This window comes from Coloeus monedula (assembly GCF_965178545.1).
Source record: "Coloeus monedula genome assembly, chromosome: 3".
NCBI lineage: Eukaryota > Metazoa > Chordata > Aves > Passeriformes > Corvidae > Coloeus > Coloeus monedula.
The window spans coordinates 79,856,661-79,873,900 of NC_138783.1; the positions used below are offsets into that span (position 1 = coordinate 79,856,661).

The 17,240-nt window shown below is 37.8% G+C and overlaps 1 protein-coding gene across 1 annotated transcript in view; it reads left to right on the plus strand.

Moving 5' to 3' along the window:
* UBAC2 (UBA domain containing 2) overlaps positions 1–17,240 on the plus strand; it is an 89,770-nt gene that overhangs the window by 54,042 nt on the left and 18,488 nt on the right. Inside the window, exons 5-6 of the mRNA XM_082278188.1 lie at positions 4,896–5,019; positions 6,916–6,963. Of these exons, the coding sequence (XP_082134314.1) occupies positions 4,896–5,019; positions 6,916–6,963 (172 nt within the window). The remainder of the gene's footprint in view (positions 1–4,895; positions 5,020–6,915; positions 6,964–17,240) is intronic.

Genomic DNA, 17,240 nt, shown 5'->3' on the forward strand with positions numbered 1-17,240 from the left:
ACCCTCTTTTCATGCATTTTAGAACCATTTTTCCTCTGTTTTGTGCATATATTTGGTAGTGCTAATGTTTTGTTTTAATCTGCATTTAATAGTCACTGTTTTAGACTTTAAATAGTGCATTTCTCTTATAAGATGTACTTGCCCCTGATTTTTTCTTCTCTGACAGTAATTTTTACATCTTGGATTTCTTTTTTTCAAGGCTATTGTTCCTACATGTCATGGGTTTTTTCTCTGTACAAAACCAATCTCGTCAATGCATATGATTTAGAATGTTCCCATCTGGTCATGGTTGCTGTTTCACTGCAAATGTTAAAATTTAACATGCTCTTCAAAATGACAATATAATTATTGTCAAGACGGCTACTACAGTACATCTTTGGGATAGACATGGTATCCATGTGGAGCGTTCAAACTCTAGAATTCACTTTTCAAATTTTAGAGTTTTCTGGTTTGTTTGAAAAATTTATTTTCTAACCCACATGACGGAAATTAACTTCCTAAATATGAAGTGGGCAAAACCTCCGTTCAGAGTCAGCATATGTTTGTGTCTATAGCCCTTCTTTGCACACAGACATCTCAGATTTCTAGTAGAAGTTAATCATGGCACTTGAAAGGATGTTCCTGATATTCTCATAGTGTAGTGAACAAAGGGCTGGGCTGGAGGTCTCTGCAAAAGGAGAAAAAGTACAGGACAGGAGACTAAAAGAGATGAAAGGGAAAGCAAAAACAAGAGGATAAGAAAGAAGTGAAGAAAAAGAAAAGATTTAAGTAGTCCTTCAACAGGAATATGTTTTCCACTTGTTGAATCTGATACATGCTACCAAACAACTAATTAACACGACTAAAAGAGTTAAGAACCAGTCCTTTTATTTACAGTATGTGGATGGGTGTTTGCACCTGTCTAGTGAAACAGAGGAACAGAAATTCCTCCAGTGATCATGACCTTCAGGAAAAAGGCTTTGATTATTCATGGAACAATAGGGTAGCTTAGGTTTGACAGGACCTCTGGCAGTCATCTAGTTCAACCCTGGGTTCAAAATACATCCAACAAGAATGGGTTATTTTGGGCTATGTGTCCAGGCTGTATCTCTGAGGATGGAGAGACTGTAGCTCTGGGCAGCCTGGTACAATACTGGACTGTCATTGCCCCTGTCTGGACTTGCTCCAGTATATTAATATCTTTCTTCAAGTGTGAAGCCCAGAAGTGGACACAATGATTTAGGTTCAGGCTAAGAAGTGCTGAGCAATTACTTCTCTTGGCCTGAGGATAACACATTGATAATGCTGCCCTGTATGTGATTGACCTTTCCTGCAAGGATAAACTGACACTCAAAGGCTGACTAACACTGAAAAGATTCTCCAGATCCTTGTCTGCAAATCTGTTTTCTAGCCAGTCTATGCCATTGCACAAGGTTATTCCAACCCTGATGGAAGACTCCACAGTTACTTCTGTTGAACTCCTTAAGGTTCCTAATGTCAGCCCATTTCTCGAGTCCATCAAGGAATAGCTGAATGTGGTCCTGCTCTCTGAAGTATTGGCTGCTCCCTCCAATTTAATTTCACTTGCTACCTTGTTGGGAGTGCACTCTGTCCCATTATCCAGGCTATTTAATAAAGACAATAAATAGTGTTCATCCCAGTGTGTGTCCTTGAGGGAAGCTGCTAGTGAGTGGCTGCCATTAAAGTTGGTGCTGCTGATCAGAATCCTTGGAGTCCAGTGCAGCCAGATTCCCTCAAATCTGCTTATACAGTGCATATCTTCCCTGTTTTTCCTTAAGGGCTGAAGAGGAAACCAAGTCAAAGAGCATCCTAAAGTCAGAGTGTACAACATTTGCCATCTTCCCCTTCCTTATCCACAGCACCAGAGTCACTCCTGGTAAATCCATAGGGGATATTGGCAGCTGCCTCGTCCATCATGTAGCTGGCAATGGCTTCTAGGAGCTTTGCTCTGTAACTTTCCCAGGGATAGATGTGAGGCTTGTAGCTACCTGGATCCTCTTCTTGCCCTCCATGAAGATGGGTGTGACATTTGCAATTTTCCAGTCGTCAGGAACCTGCCTTAATCACCATGATGTTTCGGTGATGTAGCATTGGCAACCTCCCTCAGAACCCTGAGGTACGGCCTCCTGTGTGATCAGTTGGGCTCAAGAGCCTCCAAAATATCTTCCTTTACAGCAGGTGTTGCTCCAGTCCCACAGGAGGCTCAGGGACCACCTGCAAACTGACCACGCCTGAAAACTGACCCAAAAAAGACATTGAGTGCCCATTTTTCTTGCCCTTTGTCAGTGGGTCCCTTTTTTCACCAGTGGATCTGCATTTCCCTTAACCATCCTTTTGTTGTCCTTTACTTTGTCAGCCATATTCCAGTATTACTACGTGGATTACTCCTCCAACAGACCTGCTGTAGATAAGCAGCATCCTCATATAGATATTCTAAAATATGGCATAAGTAAACTATAGAAAATTCTGAAGGCAACAGAAAATATTAAAGGAAACTTTTGAAGTACAGAATTATATAAAGAAAGCTGAAGGTGAAAGCTTAAAATCAATCAGAATGAATTTTCACCGAGTGTAGTTGCCTGTACAAATGAGTTTCAGACAATGTTTTGAAGGGCACCAGTTTTTGACATATTAAAAAAAGATACCTGAATGGATATATGGGTAATATCTATTTCTATTAGATGTGAACTCTGTCTAAAAAGCAAACACTGAAGCCTTTAGGAGCATACCTCTGTGGTACCTATGAACTTACTGTTTTAGGAGAAAAGGCCCATCACTAAGTTTCATCCAGCTCCTCTAGGTTGTTGGGTACTGAGCAGTGTCTGACACTGGACTTTGAATTAAGCTGATCATTACTCTGGACTGGGTGGTGCTTTCTGTGGTCTCTGTTGACATAAATGATGAATACTAACATTTAGGGAACCTTTTGGGATTCTCTAATCTCTTTTTAAAATGCACTTGCAGTCTTGGGAAATTCCTTTTTGTACTTTCCCATCTTATGATTGAGTGCACTCTTGCATGTGAAATCTCTGAGTCTGAGTCACTGTTTATCACAGGATCAATAAAACCTGAAAAGCATGCCACAAATGTGGTATTCTCTCAGTTAATTTGGTGAGAGTAGAAAGAAATAATTTAAAAATACTTTCCTAAGAAGAGAAAATACATTTTTTCTTTGTGTTTCTTCTATCTTCATGTATAAAACCTGATTTATTCAGTGACTATTGTCTACAATGGACTAACTTCAGATGAAGAATGATTTTTGTATGTTGCTTTCTTATAGCATTGTGACTCTTACAACTCAAATAATTTCAGTTTATTTCAGGAATGTGTTGTGTATGTTTATACAGGTGTGTTTTCTTTGTGTAAAAAGGATTATATGCAAAATTGAACATTTTTCATTAATTTCTGAGTTGGCATTCTGTGTACATTTAAGTGCATCTGACTGTATGTCAAATGGATGGTACTAAAAATGTTACTATAATTAAACTGTATTTAAGTCTTTGGAAGTTTTTCCCAAAGCTGAACTTGAAATATAACAAACAAAATGATAGCAAAATGCTCTTAAGCCAGAGACCATTAAATCAGTAAAAATAATATTTGAAGGGTTTTCTTTTTTTCTTTCGTAGCTGTGGGTGTTGCACTTGGCAATTATTCAGGAAATGTAAGTTTTAATATTCAGTCCATCATTTTCCATAGATTGCTGCTATCAGTAGTTTCTCTGGAAGGGAAGTGTATTTTTGACTGAACAGTTCAAGTTACTGATGTCCTGATCTGGGCTGTTTGTGGAATTCCTGTTGGGTACAGAAGGATCCCTTTCATGTAAAGTCCTGTGGGAACTCCAACTCTTGAAAGTTTTGATAATCAGTGAAAAATCACCCCATGCAGCACCCTGTGCCTGTCGGGCCCAGGACAGCACAGAGCTATGGCTCAGGATTCACCTGGGGCTGATGGCACTTTGCTGGTGGCCTCCCCTGCCTGCAGCTTTCACAGCTCCTCCAATGCAGCAAATTGTGTCTGCCTGAAGAGACCTTTGTAATTCACCTTCTCCATCCTAGGAAGTATTTTTCTCCTAGAATCTCCCATATCCATGCCTTTGGCATTGGTTCTTCTGTGACCTCCTCTGTGTTTTTTAAGACATGGTTTCGTTTTCTGTGTGCTTTATGGTGAGGAAAATGGGCTTTGTATCTGTGTGTCTGAATGAAATGCACTAGTTCATGTTCACAAGATCAGTCTAGGCATCTGCTTATTGTAAAAAGTGCTTGAAGTCTTAGATTCTATGACATTCCTTCCAATGGTGGTTTAAAAACTTAAAAAACATCTTGTGTTGTGATTAAGATGAGGACCCTAAAGGAAGTTTTATTTGTAGGGCCAGGAAGTCACTGGCAAAGGGAAATTAAATCAAACTGTCAATATTCCCATCTTAGATACTGTACTCTATTGGCAATTCTCTAACACCTTAAGTCTGGGTAAATACCAGGAGCATAGCTTCATAAGTGAAGTGGTTTCCTTAACCTTTTGGGAAAGGTAAAATCCTTAGCATTTCTCCATTTGAATCAAAGAAACTTTGTTCTGATGCAGGAAATCACTGCTGTTCTTGTTGTGTGCTGTGCTTTATAGGAGAAATCTGCTATCAGAGGAAATATGTTGCCTTCTCTTCTGCCTTCAGTCCTAAACATTTGGAAATAAAATACTTTTTGTCACTTGTTCTTATTTGCTAATTTATCTATTACCTTGAATGCCACAAGTTACCTAGTGTTGGTTCCCAAGGAAGACCTTTGTTTGCAAGGTGGTGTAACATTTTGATTGTTATGTACTTAGAATTGACTCCTTTTGATTCTTTGACACTACTGTTGCTAGTATCATTCTTATAACCATCTGTGTCTTTCTTTCTGCAGCTTGGGTCCTGTGTTTGCGCTGTTTGTTCCATTTTATTCCTCCATTCCAAGAGTGCAGGTGACACAAGTATTGGGACACTTTTCTATCACAAACAAGTCTCTGGTCTACATACTGGGTTTACAGGTATGGTATGTACTTGCTTGTTCATCTTTTAATAAACTAATAATGTAGTAGTTAGTTTTTCTGTAGTATTTCTGTATGTTTGTCTATGAATTTTGATGCACGATTCAACATACATTTAACAAGTAACTATCCCATCAGCTAAAACACAGAGAAACATGTGTTTCTAGTATGCTGAAGTGGTGAGCAACTGATGTGTTCTTACCTTGTCTTACATGGAAAAATATAATAGACAATTCTACAGTTTTTTTTTTTGATCAGTAAAATGAATCAGACAAAAAGAGATTAAAACAGAACTTGTTCCTAAAGCATATGTATCTTCCACCTTTCCAGTTTACTTATATTCTTGAATTTGTTTATTTTTTCCCTTGTCTGTTAGAGTTCAAATGAAGGTGTAGAATACAGTATTTTTTATGGTAAGACTGTTTACAAATAATCAAGGTTTTGGTGAATTTCACTTTTATATAAATTAATCTTACTTGTATATCATGCGTTACTATGTGACAGGTAATTTAAAATATTGTAACATAGAGCACAGCAACATCATGTAGTATTCTGTGAACTATCACTGGAAAAATACAGCTATTTTGTGTAGAAAGCCAGTAATTGTTCAAAAAACAATTTAAAAAAAACCCAAACTCAGCAGCCTAGAAATGAATGGACAATTGTGTTACGACCTGAATTATGAAATAGGAGACATACAAATTTGTGAGAAATTAGGCTCATTTCTATATGTTCTAGGGATTCAAAAGTAGCTCTGGCACTGGCAGTGGGGTAAGCACCATAGTTACGTGAAATGTGGTAGAGAGTATTTTAGATAAAGTATTCAGTTTCAGAATGTTGACTTGTGCTCCACATGAACATTTAAGTCATCCTCTTTCCTGTTCAGCCTTTGGTTTCCTACACTTTCTGCTTCAGCACCTTATTTTCTTGATCTTTCAGAAATCTTGTTTCCTCTCTTCTGAACCCATCAATTCTACTATTATTGCAGACTTTGGGAAAGCCATGATATTGTGTGGCCTGTTTTCCATCATGTCTTTTGTATTTTGCTTACATACACTCAGCACCTCCAGTGCAGATCAGTGCTGTCACTAACCCCCATATCTGTGTGGGATCTCTCCCTGCTGTGTGCAGAACAGTTGCTGCCATCACACAGAGGCTGAGGGAAGACTCATTTGCCTTCTCCTCATTTGTAAACTCTGCCCTTATCTCAAGTCACTCTTTCCGTAGTCAGAACTCTAGAGGGAAGGTGTTCTTATGATTCAGACAGCATCGTGCAGAAACATTTCAGTAACCAGTACTGGTCTAATTTTCAGTCCATTTGCCAGTTGGTAATAATCTTTTCCAGATGATTAGTCACATACTTTGCTAGAAACAATGGGCTGCCATGTCGGCTTATCAGGATTTTTTTTAAAATTCACTACGACTTATTTCTGTGATTTCATGTCAGCAAAATGTCACTGGGTGAGAACTCCATTCCTTTAATTTTGATGCTTGTGCTTAGTCTGTCTGACTGCATGTCTGAGAGCTTCACTTGGAGTGCCTGCCTGCTTGGAACTCTTCTCCTGTTGCTGAGTCATTTCCTTTGCTTCAGTCTGTCTTTCAGACTTGTTTTTCTGTGCAGCCTATAACTGACATCCTGTTATACTCAGTAAGCTATATGAAAATAAAATGTATTGTTCTGTAGAAGGGGAGCAATTGTTGGATCCCTGTGTTTTTTCCACTTTGCTGCTTCTGGGATACTTTTTTTTAATGTTAAACTGAATTTTAACAGAGGTAAAAGTCTGATGTCTTCCATTGTCATGATGAGTGCATAGCCTATATTATATTGCAGCTTAGTAGTTCTTATAGCAATAACTTTGTAAAATAAAAATTTAAATCCCTGCTCTTGTCTTCTAGCTCTTAACTTCTGGTTCCTACATCTGGATTTTAGCCTTAAGTGGATTGGTAAGTCTTACTGTTATAAAAACGGTGTGTTGCTTAAAACACTGTTATGTATGTGATCAGCACAGTATATTTGGACTCAAAATGAACAGAAATTACAAAGTAATATTTTGTGATGGTAAGTAGAAAGTATTCCTCTTCAAGTTACAAATGTGTAAAGCACTGACTAGCTGGTGATAAACTGACAGATGACAAAATTGGTAGTTAATATTTTCAGGGTGCCACTGCTCTCTGTTGCCATGGATATAGCTGTACACCCACAACTATAAATGACATTATTGAGGAAATGGTAGAAATGTGTGCCCTGGGTTGGGGTTTGGTTTTTTCAGTTTTCAGCAAGCCTCAAGCTTTGATTCCAAAACTCAGCTTTTAGTGGCTTTTTCATACTTTGCTGATCTCCTAGGAGATCTGTAGTATAGCTGTTTCTCACAATGACAATGGCAGTAAGGGTACAAAATCACGTTCATCACATCAGTCAGATAAAGGAGGTGTGGTCTTTTTCCTTTCTTACTCTGTTCTTGATACTAAGGCACTAAGTGCTGAAACAGATGGTGCTAAATCCTTCAGATTATTAGATACTGATGAGCTTCTCTTAAAATTTTACGAACTTAGACATTAGGAGTTCAGACTGATTTCTTGGTCCAAAAGACTGTAACCTTTTCAGACAGCAAGAGTGCCACCACTTCCAAGGGAGCTCATTACTAAGTTGATGGAGTCCGGAGAACTCAAATTATGCCCTTGCTGCATACTAATTTGAACTCGGGTTGAGTTCAGAGGGAAATGCTGCTACAACTCTGTAGTTTGGTCTCCATTTGCATTCTATTTGCATTGACTGTTGCAAAGTATTCTGTGAATTTGCAGCATAACTAAGAACAGGAGTGACAAAACAGCAAATAGTGACATGTTTTCATGATTTGATCTTGCTATAAATATCGATGATAGCAGTGCAGCTAACAAACCAGAATCTGTCTCTGCTGGAAATCAGCCCAAGCCTCTGTGCCCTCCGAAGGATCTGTGACTTCCTCCGAATGCACTACCCTTCCTGTTACTCTGCTGGCTCTTTTAATAGCCCTTCCTTTCAAACAGGTGTTCATTAGAGAGGGAAGGAAAGGAAAGAAATGGAAAGGCATTTTAACTCCCTCTTTCCTGATGACAGAAGCTGTATGTATACTTGGTTATACAGACATATAAAAAACAGCTTGATTTTTGTTTTGTAATATATTATGCAGTTCTTTTTAAATTCTCTTTTAATGTAAAGTTTTATTCTAATGTACAATGAAACTTTCTCAACTTTCTTAGTAATCTTTTTTATAAATTAGCATGGTGTTTTTCATTTCAGGTTGACAGTATGTTTTACTTAGGTGTAAATCCACAGGATTAAATTGAGCTACCTTTGTGTCACAGGAAGGCTAAAAAAAATAATTTCAAGTTTTCATATTGCTTCAGTCAGCATTAATTAAGTCATTGTCAATGATGATGTGTTTTCAGTCTCAAATTTTTTTCCGCAGCAAGCAGAGAGCTGCACTCCACTTTGTAATAAGTGCTGCAATTTCAAAAGAAATTCATGTTAGGAATTTCAGCCTTTTTTTTTGTGTAGCATATCTGCCACACTTCTGTGATTAAGAAGTCTCTTTTTCTCCTCTGTTAGAAATTATAGTTTGCCATAAATTTTGAGAAAACTTGATAAAGGAATAAAGTTTCATGATACGTTAAATAATCTGAAAAAGGATATGCAACTCTATAAAGGTGTCTTTTAGCACTACAGGTGTAGTTGGTTGATAACGTGTATGTAGAGTGCCAGAAGTTAATAGATTGTCAAATTGATGTTAAGTCCTTCTGACATCCTATGTTATGTAATTCTTACTACTGTTGACATTTTTCTAGCTTACTAGCTTAGTCTTTGTGGACTCAAATTTTCAGGTATTTGCACAAAAGAGATGAGTAAATGCACTAACACCAGGTCAGATAGCTGTGGTATTTAGTTACTAGTTTATTGCCTGTTAGACACTTCACTGTATTTTTAGCACTGAAGATCACTTAGCCACTCAAATGAGTGTATTATGATGCTGTTCTGTAATTTAACTTCTGCTTATGTGGAATATCAAAATGGATGGTGCACAATTTCTAGGATGTTGTCAGTTTCCACTTTGTCTTCACTATGTTCCTGGCTTAGGTTTATTTAAATTCTCACAATCTGTATTTGAACATGACTAAATGGGATCTGACTTTCCAGTTACATCCTTGTATCATTAGTATCATTAATCTTAGTTGTGAATTCCAGGCAGGGTATGGACATACTGAGAGTTGTACTGCCTTGAGTTCTTGTTTTCAGTGTTTTTGAGTGATGCCATCATTACAGAAACGTGTGTATCAGTCTAGGTGTGCAGGTAGGCATTCTTGTAATGTGCCTGGTGATAGGGAATTTTAGACAATTTGTAGTTTTGAAGGCGAATTGTTCTCAGTTGCAAAAATTACAGTTTTGTTATTGGAATACAGGTCTGCTGTGTCTGTCTTTGTGATGAGGTGTATCTTGCTAGATCTAATTTTGATGCTGGATCCAGCACAGGAATACACTCTTAAAGGCAGTTTCTTTACTCTCCACATGAAACTGGACAATCAGCTATTGTACTTTTGGTATGTCAGTTGTTGGTATGTTGTATAAAACATGCTGTTTAAATACATGATGCCTATTTATAAGGAAGAGAGAATTTAAGAAGTAGAGTTAAAGAAAATTGCAAATCTGATGTAATCAGTAATCTGTAATGTTCTTATGATTGATAAGACTAATTTAATTTCTTGTGATTTATTTTGCCAGGAATATATGATGTCTGGCACATGTAGACCACATTTGTTTCTTATGATAGGAGTTTTTTGGGGTTTGTGTCATAAAATTAGGAAACATATTAGAGATGCCTAAAATTCTAATTCTTTCCGTAGTTGTTTACGGAAGTGCTTCCATGCAGTGCATATCACTCAGTTTAGTGAAGGCCTGAAACAGTTTCTTCACTATTTTTTTCTTTAAAATAATCAAAACAACTTAGGAAGTGGTATTCATGTTTCACTGGATGTATACGTCTTTCCCCCCCCCCCCCCCACCCCTTTAAAATCTCTTGGATTCCCACTTTACATTTTTCCTTGCTACACTCTTGTAGGATTGAAATTTGAGAGGTGTGTCAAGGCTCAGTCATAGTTAGAGCTCGCCTGCTTAAAGAAGCTCAGGTTGGTCACCAGCAGAAGACATGTCCCACTAAGACATGCAATTCCCTCCACTTTCTAGGATGATGTCATCAGACAGATCACATGCCATGGGTTTTTCTGAGTAGCTTAGGGCTGTACTTCGTGGGGGAAGGTATCTTTCAGGCTCTTTCTTTGATTTTAGTGTTGTAGCTTTTCTTCTTATCTAGTATTGGTTTTTTACTTGTTTGCAAGATGACCTGCACTGCATAAAGTTCAAAATTTGGAACCTATCAAGTCTACTGTGAGCTGCCTTGAATTTATGTAGAGTTTAGTTCAAACCTCAGGAAACTGAAATTGAAAAGTTTCTGAAATCCTGCTTGACTTGCAGATTTCACTAAGCTGAATGCAACAGTTGTCTTCATTGTTGCTGTGCTACACTGGAATTTACTTCTCAGATTGTATGAAAAGTTGCACTTTTTATATTTAGACATTGGAAAACATAGAGCATCTGTAATTTAGAGCTTGTACTTAAATGGCTTAAGGTTAAGATAGAAAGTTCAGACAGTGTTGAAGGCATGGTTTTAATTTCAGTTCTGTTTTTTTGAGTACATTAGTTATTATTCATAATTTTGAAGTGGCTAACTTAGTTTTACATGGACTATGGATATCTGCTCTTAAATGCTCCCAAGTGTACTTGGATTGTACTTTTGGGTTCTATTTGTTAAGAACTTTATCCATTCTTTCTGTTAGTTATTCATCCAGCGGAGGTGTTTCTGTATAGTGAATTCATGTCCTTTAGAATTGGCATTTATAGGATAAAATGTGATTCAGTTGGGGAGCAAAATAATTAAACCAGACTTTCATTGTTTTAGTTCTTGTCTTAAAAATAACATTATGTAGTTAATACCTGATCAGACCTAGGAATCACTGATTTTTGTGTTGTTTTTCTTCCTCTTTCACATCTTTCTTGAGTGATTGTGAACAATTCATGCTGAATTTTTTATTGTTTTAAAAAATGTTTTAAAAGGAATGCAGAAGCATTTGTATTACCCCACAGTATGGTGTTAATATTTAAGTTATCATTCCTTCTACATAATTAAAATTAGTATTAAATATGTACTTTCTCAAAGAGAGTCTTTGGTCAGAGTCTGTTAATGTATGCAGTTACCTCCACATTCATGTCCTGCTGCGCATTGTCTTTCATCCTCCAGTTAGTCTGGATATCCTTCAGTCATCCATGTTTAGTCTCATGTAGGTCTTTGGTCAAAGTATGATATTTCTTGGACTCTTTGTAACTGTGATTATAAGTGGATTCAGGTAAATGTTAGTTAAATGTTTGATCTAGTTAACTTCTGAATATTTGACATTGGTGTTACAGTATAAATATCAGTAGTATTGCTAATATCAGTGAGACTACCCACTCACTAAAAATTCTGCCTTTGCTTAAGTACTTACCTAAGTAAAACCATGTGTTTTGTGTGTAACTGATGTGATTCCCCTTTCCTGATAGAACTACCTACCAAAGAGCAAGTACTTAGTTCACAGAATCGCTGAGGGTAACATCGGTCCAACCCTCCCTGCTCAGGCAGGGCAACCCAGAACAGCTTGCCCCGGGACCATGTTCTGATGGTTTTTGAGTATCTCCAAGGATGGAGACTGTACCACCTCGCTGGGCAACCTGTGCTAGTGTTCAATCAACCTCACAGTGAAAAAGTGTTTCCTGATCTTCAGAGGGAGCCTCCCATGTTTCAGTTTGCGCCCATTGCCTCTGTTCCTGTTGCTGGGAACCACTGAGAAAAGCCTGGTTTCATCCTCTTCATTTCCCTTCAGGCATTTCTTTACTTCAATAAAATCCCTCTGGGCCTTCTCCAGGCCAGACAGTCCCACTTCCCTCAGCCTCTCCTTGTGTGAAAGATGCTCCCAGTCCTTTGATCATCTTTGTGGCCTTGCACTGGACTTGATCCAGCAAGTCCATGTCTCCTGTGCCAGGGAATGCAGAACTGACCTAAGTACCCAGCTGCAACCTCAGCAGTGCATAGCTTGTGAAGTGCATAGCCTGAAGTAAGAAATGGAAAAGCAACAGAGGAACAAAGGTTACAGAATGAAAAAGAAGCATAGTCTGTCTGTCTGCTAACTTCATGACACACGCAGATATCCACATGTACATTAACACATGCTGAATCCTGCCCAAAACTAATGTGAAATATTTGTGTAGACAATGCTCAGTGGTCAGCTGACTGACTGTAAGTTACTTATCTGAGTGTCACTACATTCTACTGACTTTATTGTCTTAATGCCCCCTATAATGGGAGCTTTGACACCTTGCCCACGTCAAGATGTTAACACATGATAACTGACTAAGCTACCAGCACTTATTCCTGCATCAGTTAACACATCTGAGAAAAAAAGGAGTTGATTCATCTGGAGTACTGGGGATGTTGGTTTGGAAGTGAGGTTTTAATTGTCTGGGGAGGAGGGAGATGCAGATATTTCCAACTCTGGAAGGAAGTAGTGAGAAAGGAAGGGAAAAGGTAATAATGTGTCATAAGATACTTTGTCTTTTATATCTGTGGCTTCTAAGATCCTGTAGAAAAATGGCTATTGGTTTTTCAGTTTGTATTTCACTTCTAAATTTCTCTCTTTAATCTGAGAGTTTCTGTGTCCAAAATACGGTCTATTTGGTCAGCTATGCCAACTGGTTCGTTAGGAATTAGATTGTTCTATGAACATTTGCTTTTTTGGCAGCAATGTTACCCTTTTTCAGAGAGGGAATCCATGAGAGTAATTCATCTGTGTGTGTACTTCGGAGACATCTGCCAAAGGATGAGTTACATCCTGAGTGTCCATTTTTCTCTATTGACTATGAAACCAACTTTAAACAACCAGCTCATAAGTAGGCTTTTAAATTACAGATCTCTATGTTGGGTTAGATTAATCAAATCCTGATCTTTTAATTGAAGAGATCTGGTTAACAACATGATAATGATCACCTGCAGAACGCTGGCAAAGACCAAGGGAACCTATGCTTAGGACTGTGCTGAAATGGCAGTATAGTCATGCTTGCACATACACAATGATTTTTAGCTGATAATGATTCCATCTGACCAATGAAGCATTGAGGATCTCTGAAGAAAAAAGTTTCAAGGTATCTGGAAAATTTATGAGCCCAGTCAACTGGAAACAAAATTGAAGAGAAATATTTTAGTATCATTATAATCTTATTTTTCTCTCAAAGTAACTATTGCAAAAGGCTGTTTATAGTATTTGCAACAATTTCCAAAAAGGAAGCCCAAACAGAATAATCTGTTACAATTGTAACAGAAGTTGAAAATATATGTGTAGTGGGTTTATTTGTTGGGTAGTTGTTTCTTGGGTGGGTTTCACACAATCCATTTTGGTTTGATAAATGCTTTCTTTAATGAAGATAAATACAGGATTCTGACACAAACTTAAGCCCATGTTTTGATTCTAGTTGTATAGAATTTAGAACGTACTAAGGATTAAGCAGATAAAATAGGTATAAAAATGTCATTTCACCTTAAGAAAACTATTTGCTCTTCATTTGTTGGTATCTGAAAATAGCCAAGTCTTGAGTACATATGATTAATATATTTACGTTTTTCAGAACAAAATAATTGAGTATTTGCTGTCAAGTTCTGTTAGGCAAAATAATTTTCTACATCATTTTCTACACCAGTCTACTTTTTTTCTGTTTGATTTCCTTTTTTTGGTGTTAATCAAGTACAGTGAATTTAAATTTTAAATACTACTCCAGCTACTCGTGGAGCATATGTCTCTTTGCCATGTAAAATACTGGAGACCTTCCATGTTTGGTTTACCTTATGTACAGAGAAACTACAGCTACTTCCTTTTTCTTAAAAGTGTACAACTTTGGAAGGACATGAGGGAAGGGGAGGGGAAGTTAGGCTTTCTATGGGGGCAGGAGGAGGTTAGGAAACTTCATATGAAGAACCAATAGTAAGCCAAGGTGTTAAGAAACTGAAAATATATAAGCACACTTTTTTTTCTGCAGTGTGCCAGAGAGTTTCCAGCATTCTCCATTTCCTCTGCTTAGCACTATGCCACATACAATATGGTGGATGATGCTGTGACTAACAGAAAACCATATAAGGTATAAGATGAACCTTATGTTGCCAGCCACAAATTCTCCATTCTAACAGTGTGAGCATAACCACAACGTCTTTCTGTGGTGGCTTTTGGAGGCTAAAATACAGTAGAGGCTCCTCAGTTTGGGGGAAGTAGCCCTTTAATCTGATGTCTGGTGCTGAAATTGGGATATAATGAGATCGTTTTATCTTCCTTGAATAAACAGTGTTGCTTTGCTTTCTTAAACACTAGAAATTCACTCAATGTCAGTAACAAAAATGGTGTAAAAAGTTGCTTTATACTTTGTCAAAGCTTGTGTTTTTTAAAATGATATCAAGTTCTGCATATGAACCAGCTAAAGAGGAAGTTCTTTGGAAATACTTGACATTAAGATGAGAGTATGACACTGAGCCAGTCTGAATCACAAGACCTATTTTAACTACAAATATCTCCATTCTGGGTTTATTGGAAATTTAGAAATAGCTATCTCGTCCTCACTAGGTGAAACTTATTGAAAATTTGTTATAAGTGACCACAGCATTTCAAAGTTTCTTATACTTCCATATAATATCTCTTCGTTTTAGCATGTCAGTAAACTTCTAGCTATATAAAGCCTTTTCTTCCGATTAAATGCTCTGGGATGACTTGCTAAAAGGATATATATAAATATAACTGCCTAAAAGGAGGTTTTAATGAGGTGGGGGTCAATTTCTTTTTCCAAGTAAGATAAATGGAAATGTCCTTCAAGTTGAGACAGGGGCAGGTTTAGGTTGAGTATTAGGAAAAATTACTCACCAAACTTGGTGAAGCACTGGAACAGGCTGCCTAGGGCAAAAAGAGGTTAAGTCACCATCTCTATAGGTCTTTAAAAGACATGTAGATATGACACTTAAGGACATGGTGGTCTTGGCACTGCTGGGTTAACAACTGGACTTGATCTTAAAGCTCTTTTCCAACCTAAATGATTCTATGACTAGCCATCTCAGCTAAGGAAAATGCAAGAGTGCTTCTACTGATGCAGCTGCTAATTGGTGCTTGCAGTACACCTTCCCTTCTGAGACAAACAAGTTCCAAAGTACTGACACCAAAGATATGCTGCTGTTATCTCATTGCTCAATTTTCTATCATGAGTTGATAAAAGAATGATTGTGTTTGTGGTTAATATGTTCAGACACGTGTCAAGATTTGTCATATATTCAGGGAGATGCAGATTTTCCTATCACCACTTGCTTTGTTTTGTTCTTGTGACTTTTTGAACCCGTTCAAGATTTTTGTAAACAGTAGACCTTTTCAAAGGTGATCAGAGAGAGCGGAGATGAGTATCTAGGAGGGACATTTGAAAGCAGTGAGGGAATACTGGTGTGATGTTGGACAAAGTATTTTGAGTGGGACTTCTTTCCCTGTTAACACCTGTACAATTAGGTGTGCAGAATCCCTGGAATGAAAGAGGGCTCATGGCTCCACAGCATAATGATGCTCCCTACACCTACACCTAACAAAGTGGGAGGAAGGAAGATAACTTATAGGCTCTGGTGCTGCTCGAGCATTTTGCGTTGAAGAAAACATCAGATTAAATGTATCTGTAATATTTGCAGTGTGGTTCTCGCTCCCCAAAAAACTGCTTTCTCAGTTACTGTACAATCTAGGTTTTCTTGAGTGAGGAGCCTATCTACGTCACTCCCTCAGGACCAGGGCGTTAGCTTCTGAGAGACCTTGCTAGGCAGATACCTCAAGTACTACATACCAAAAGCAGGTGAATTGCAGGAGTGGTATGAATTTTCTTCCTCTTATCCTTTGGCAATTATAGCTATATCTTAGTTTCCAGTTGATGTTTACAGGTTTTAGTCATGAGTTTACAGTCATCTGGAACAGTTTCACTAGAGCTGAGGAAAGACTATCTGAGGTCATGAAAAAGCTTCTGTGACAGTGCCCTGTCCAGTTAGGACCTTCCTTTGAATATCGAAAATTTTTGTTAAAGGCAGCCTTCACTCTGATGTGATTATGGCCTTCATAGCATTTACCTCCTTTCTCAAAGCATGGCTGAAAGACTGAAGAGGGTAAGGGTAGTTTAAAGCTGTTCTTTCTCATTTTAGAATGGCCTGTGCTTGGTGTTACATTCACCCCTGCGTCATAAAATGAAAGTGTAATAAAACAAAATCATTGTTTCCCAAAGTAGAATGTGGTTTTGCTATAAGTCTCACTACCTCATTGGATATTTAACCTTTTAAATAATATGAAAAATATCCCCTCTCCCAAAGAATGCTGCTTTTTCCTATACTGTCTCCCCTGGTATACTCATCAATGCATTTAGTGTGTTTATACAAATGTCAGTGAGATACAACAAATAGCCCCAAATAAATAAATACTTCGGATGCAGAGTTTCTACATTGATTTTAGCAAAATTGCGTTTCTGGGATGTGTTTACAGATTTTTGAGGTTCAGATCTCTTCCTGTTCATTTCACTGTGCTGTCGCAGCATAATTTTTGTGGCATAACAGACAATAAAGGGTCACAAATGCTGAAATGTGGCATAAAGCAGAATGCAAATGGAACCTCTTTGGGCTCAAGTGCTGCAGCTTCACAATGACATTCAAAATAATGGCTGAGTGATGACTGTAAATCCATTTATGGGGCACATGAATTTCTCTTTCTCCTGCTAAATCTGAAATGAAATCAAGCCTCAAGGCAAGCACAAACACAGCGAATGGGATTTTTTCTAATGGGTAGGAGAAGTGCCTCACAAAAACTGGCTTTTTCAGTATCAAAGTTTTTAATGAATTGGTTTTTAAACATTTTTTTTTTTCCTCCTGTAAGGTAGATGGGCTCCTTTTGGAATAAGTCTGTGCATAGTCTTAGATTTAACTTCAATTCTGCTTGTTTACTTTTATTTTTACTAGAAGGAGAGACTCGGGTGATGGGGACAGAAGCCTTAAGGGGGTTTGGGTTTTTTTGAAGAAGTGTTTACAGTGCTTCAGCATCCTCAAGAGCAGTCTTAA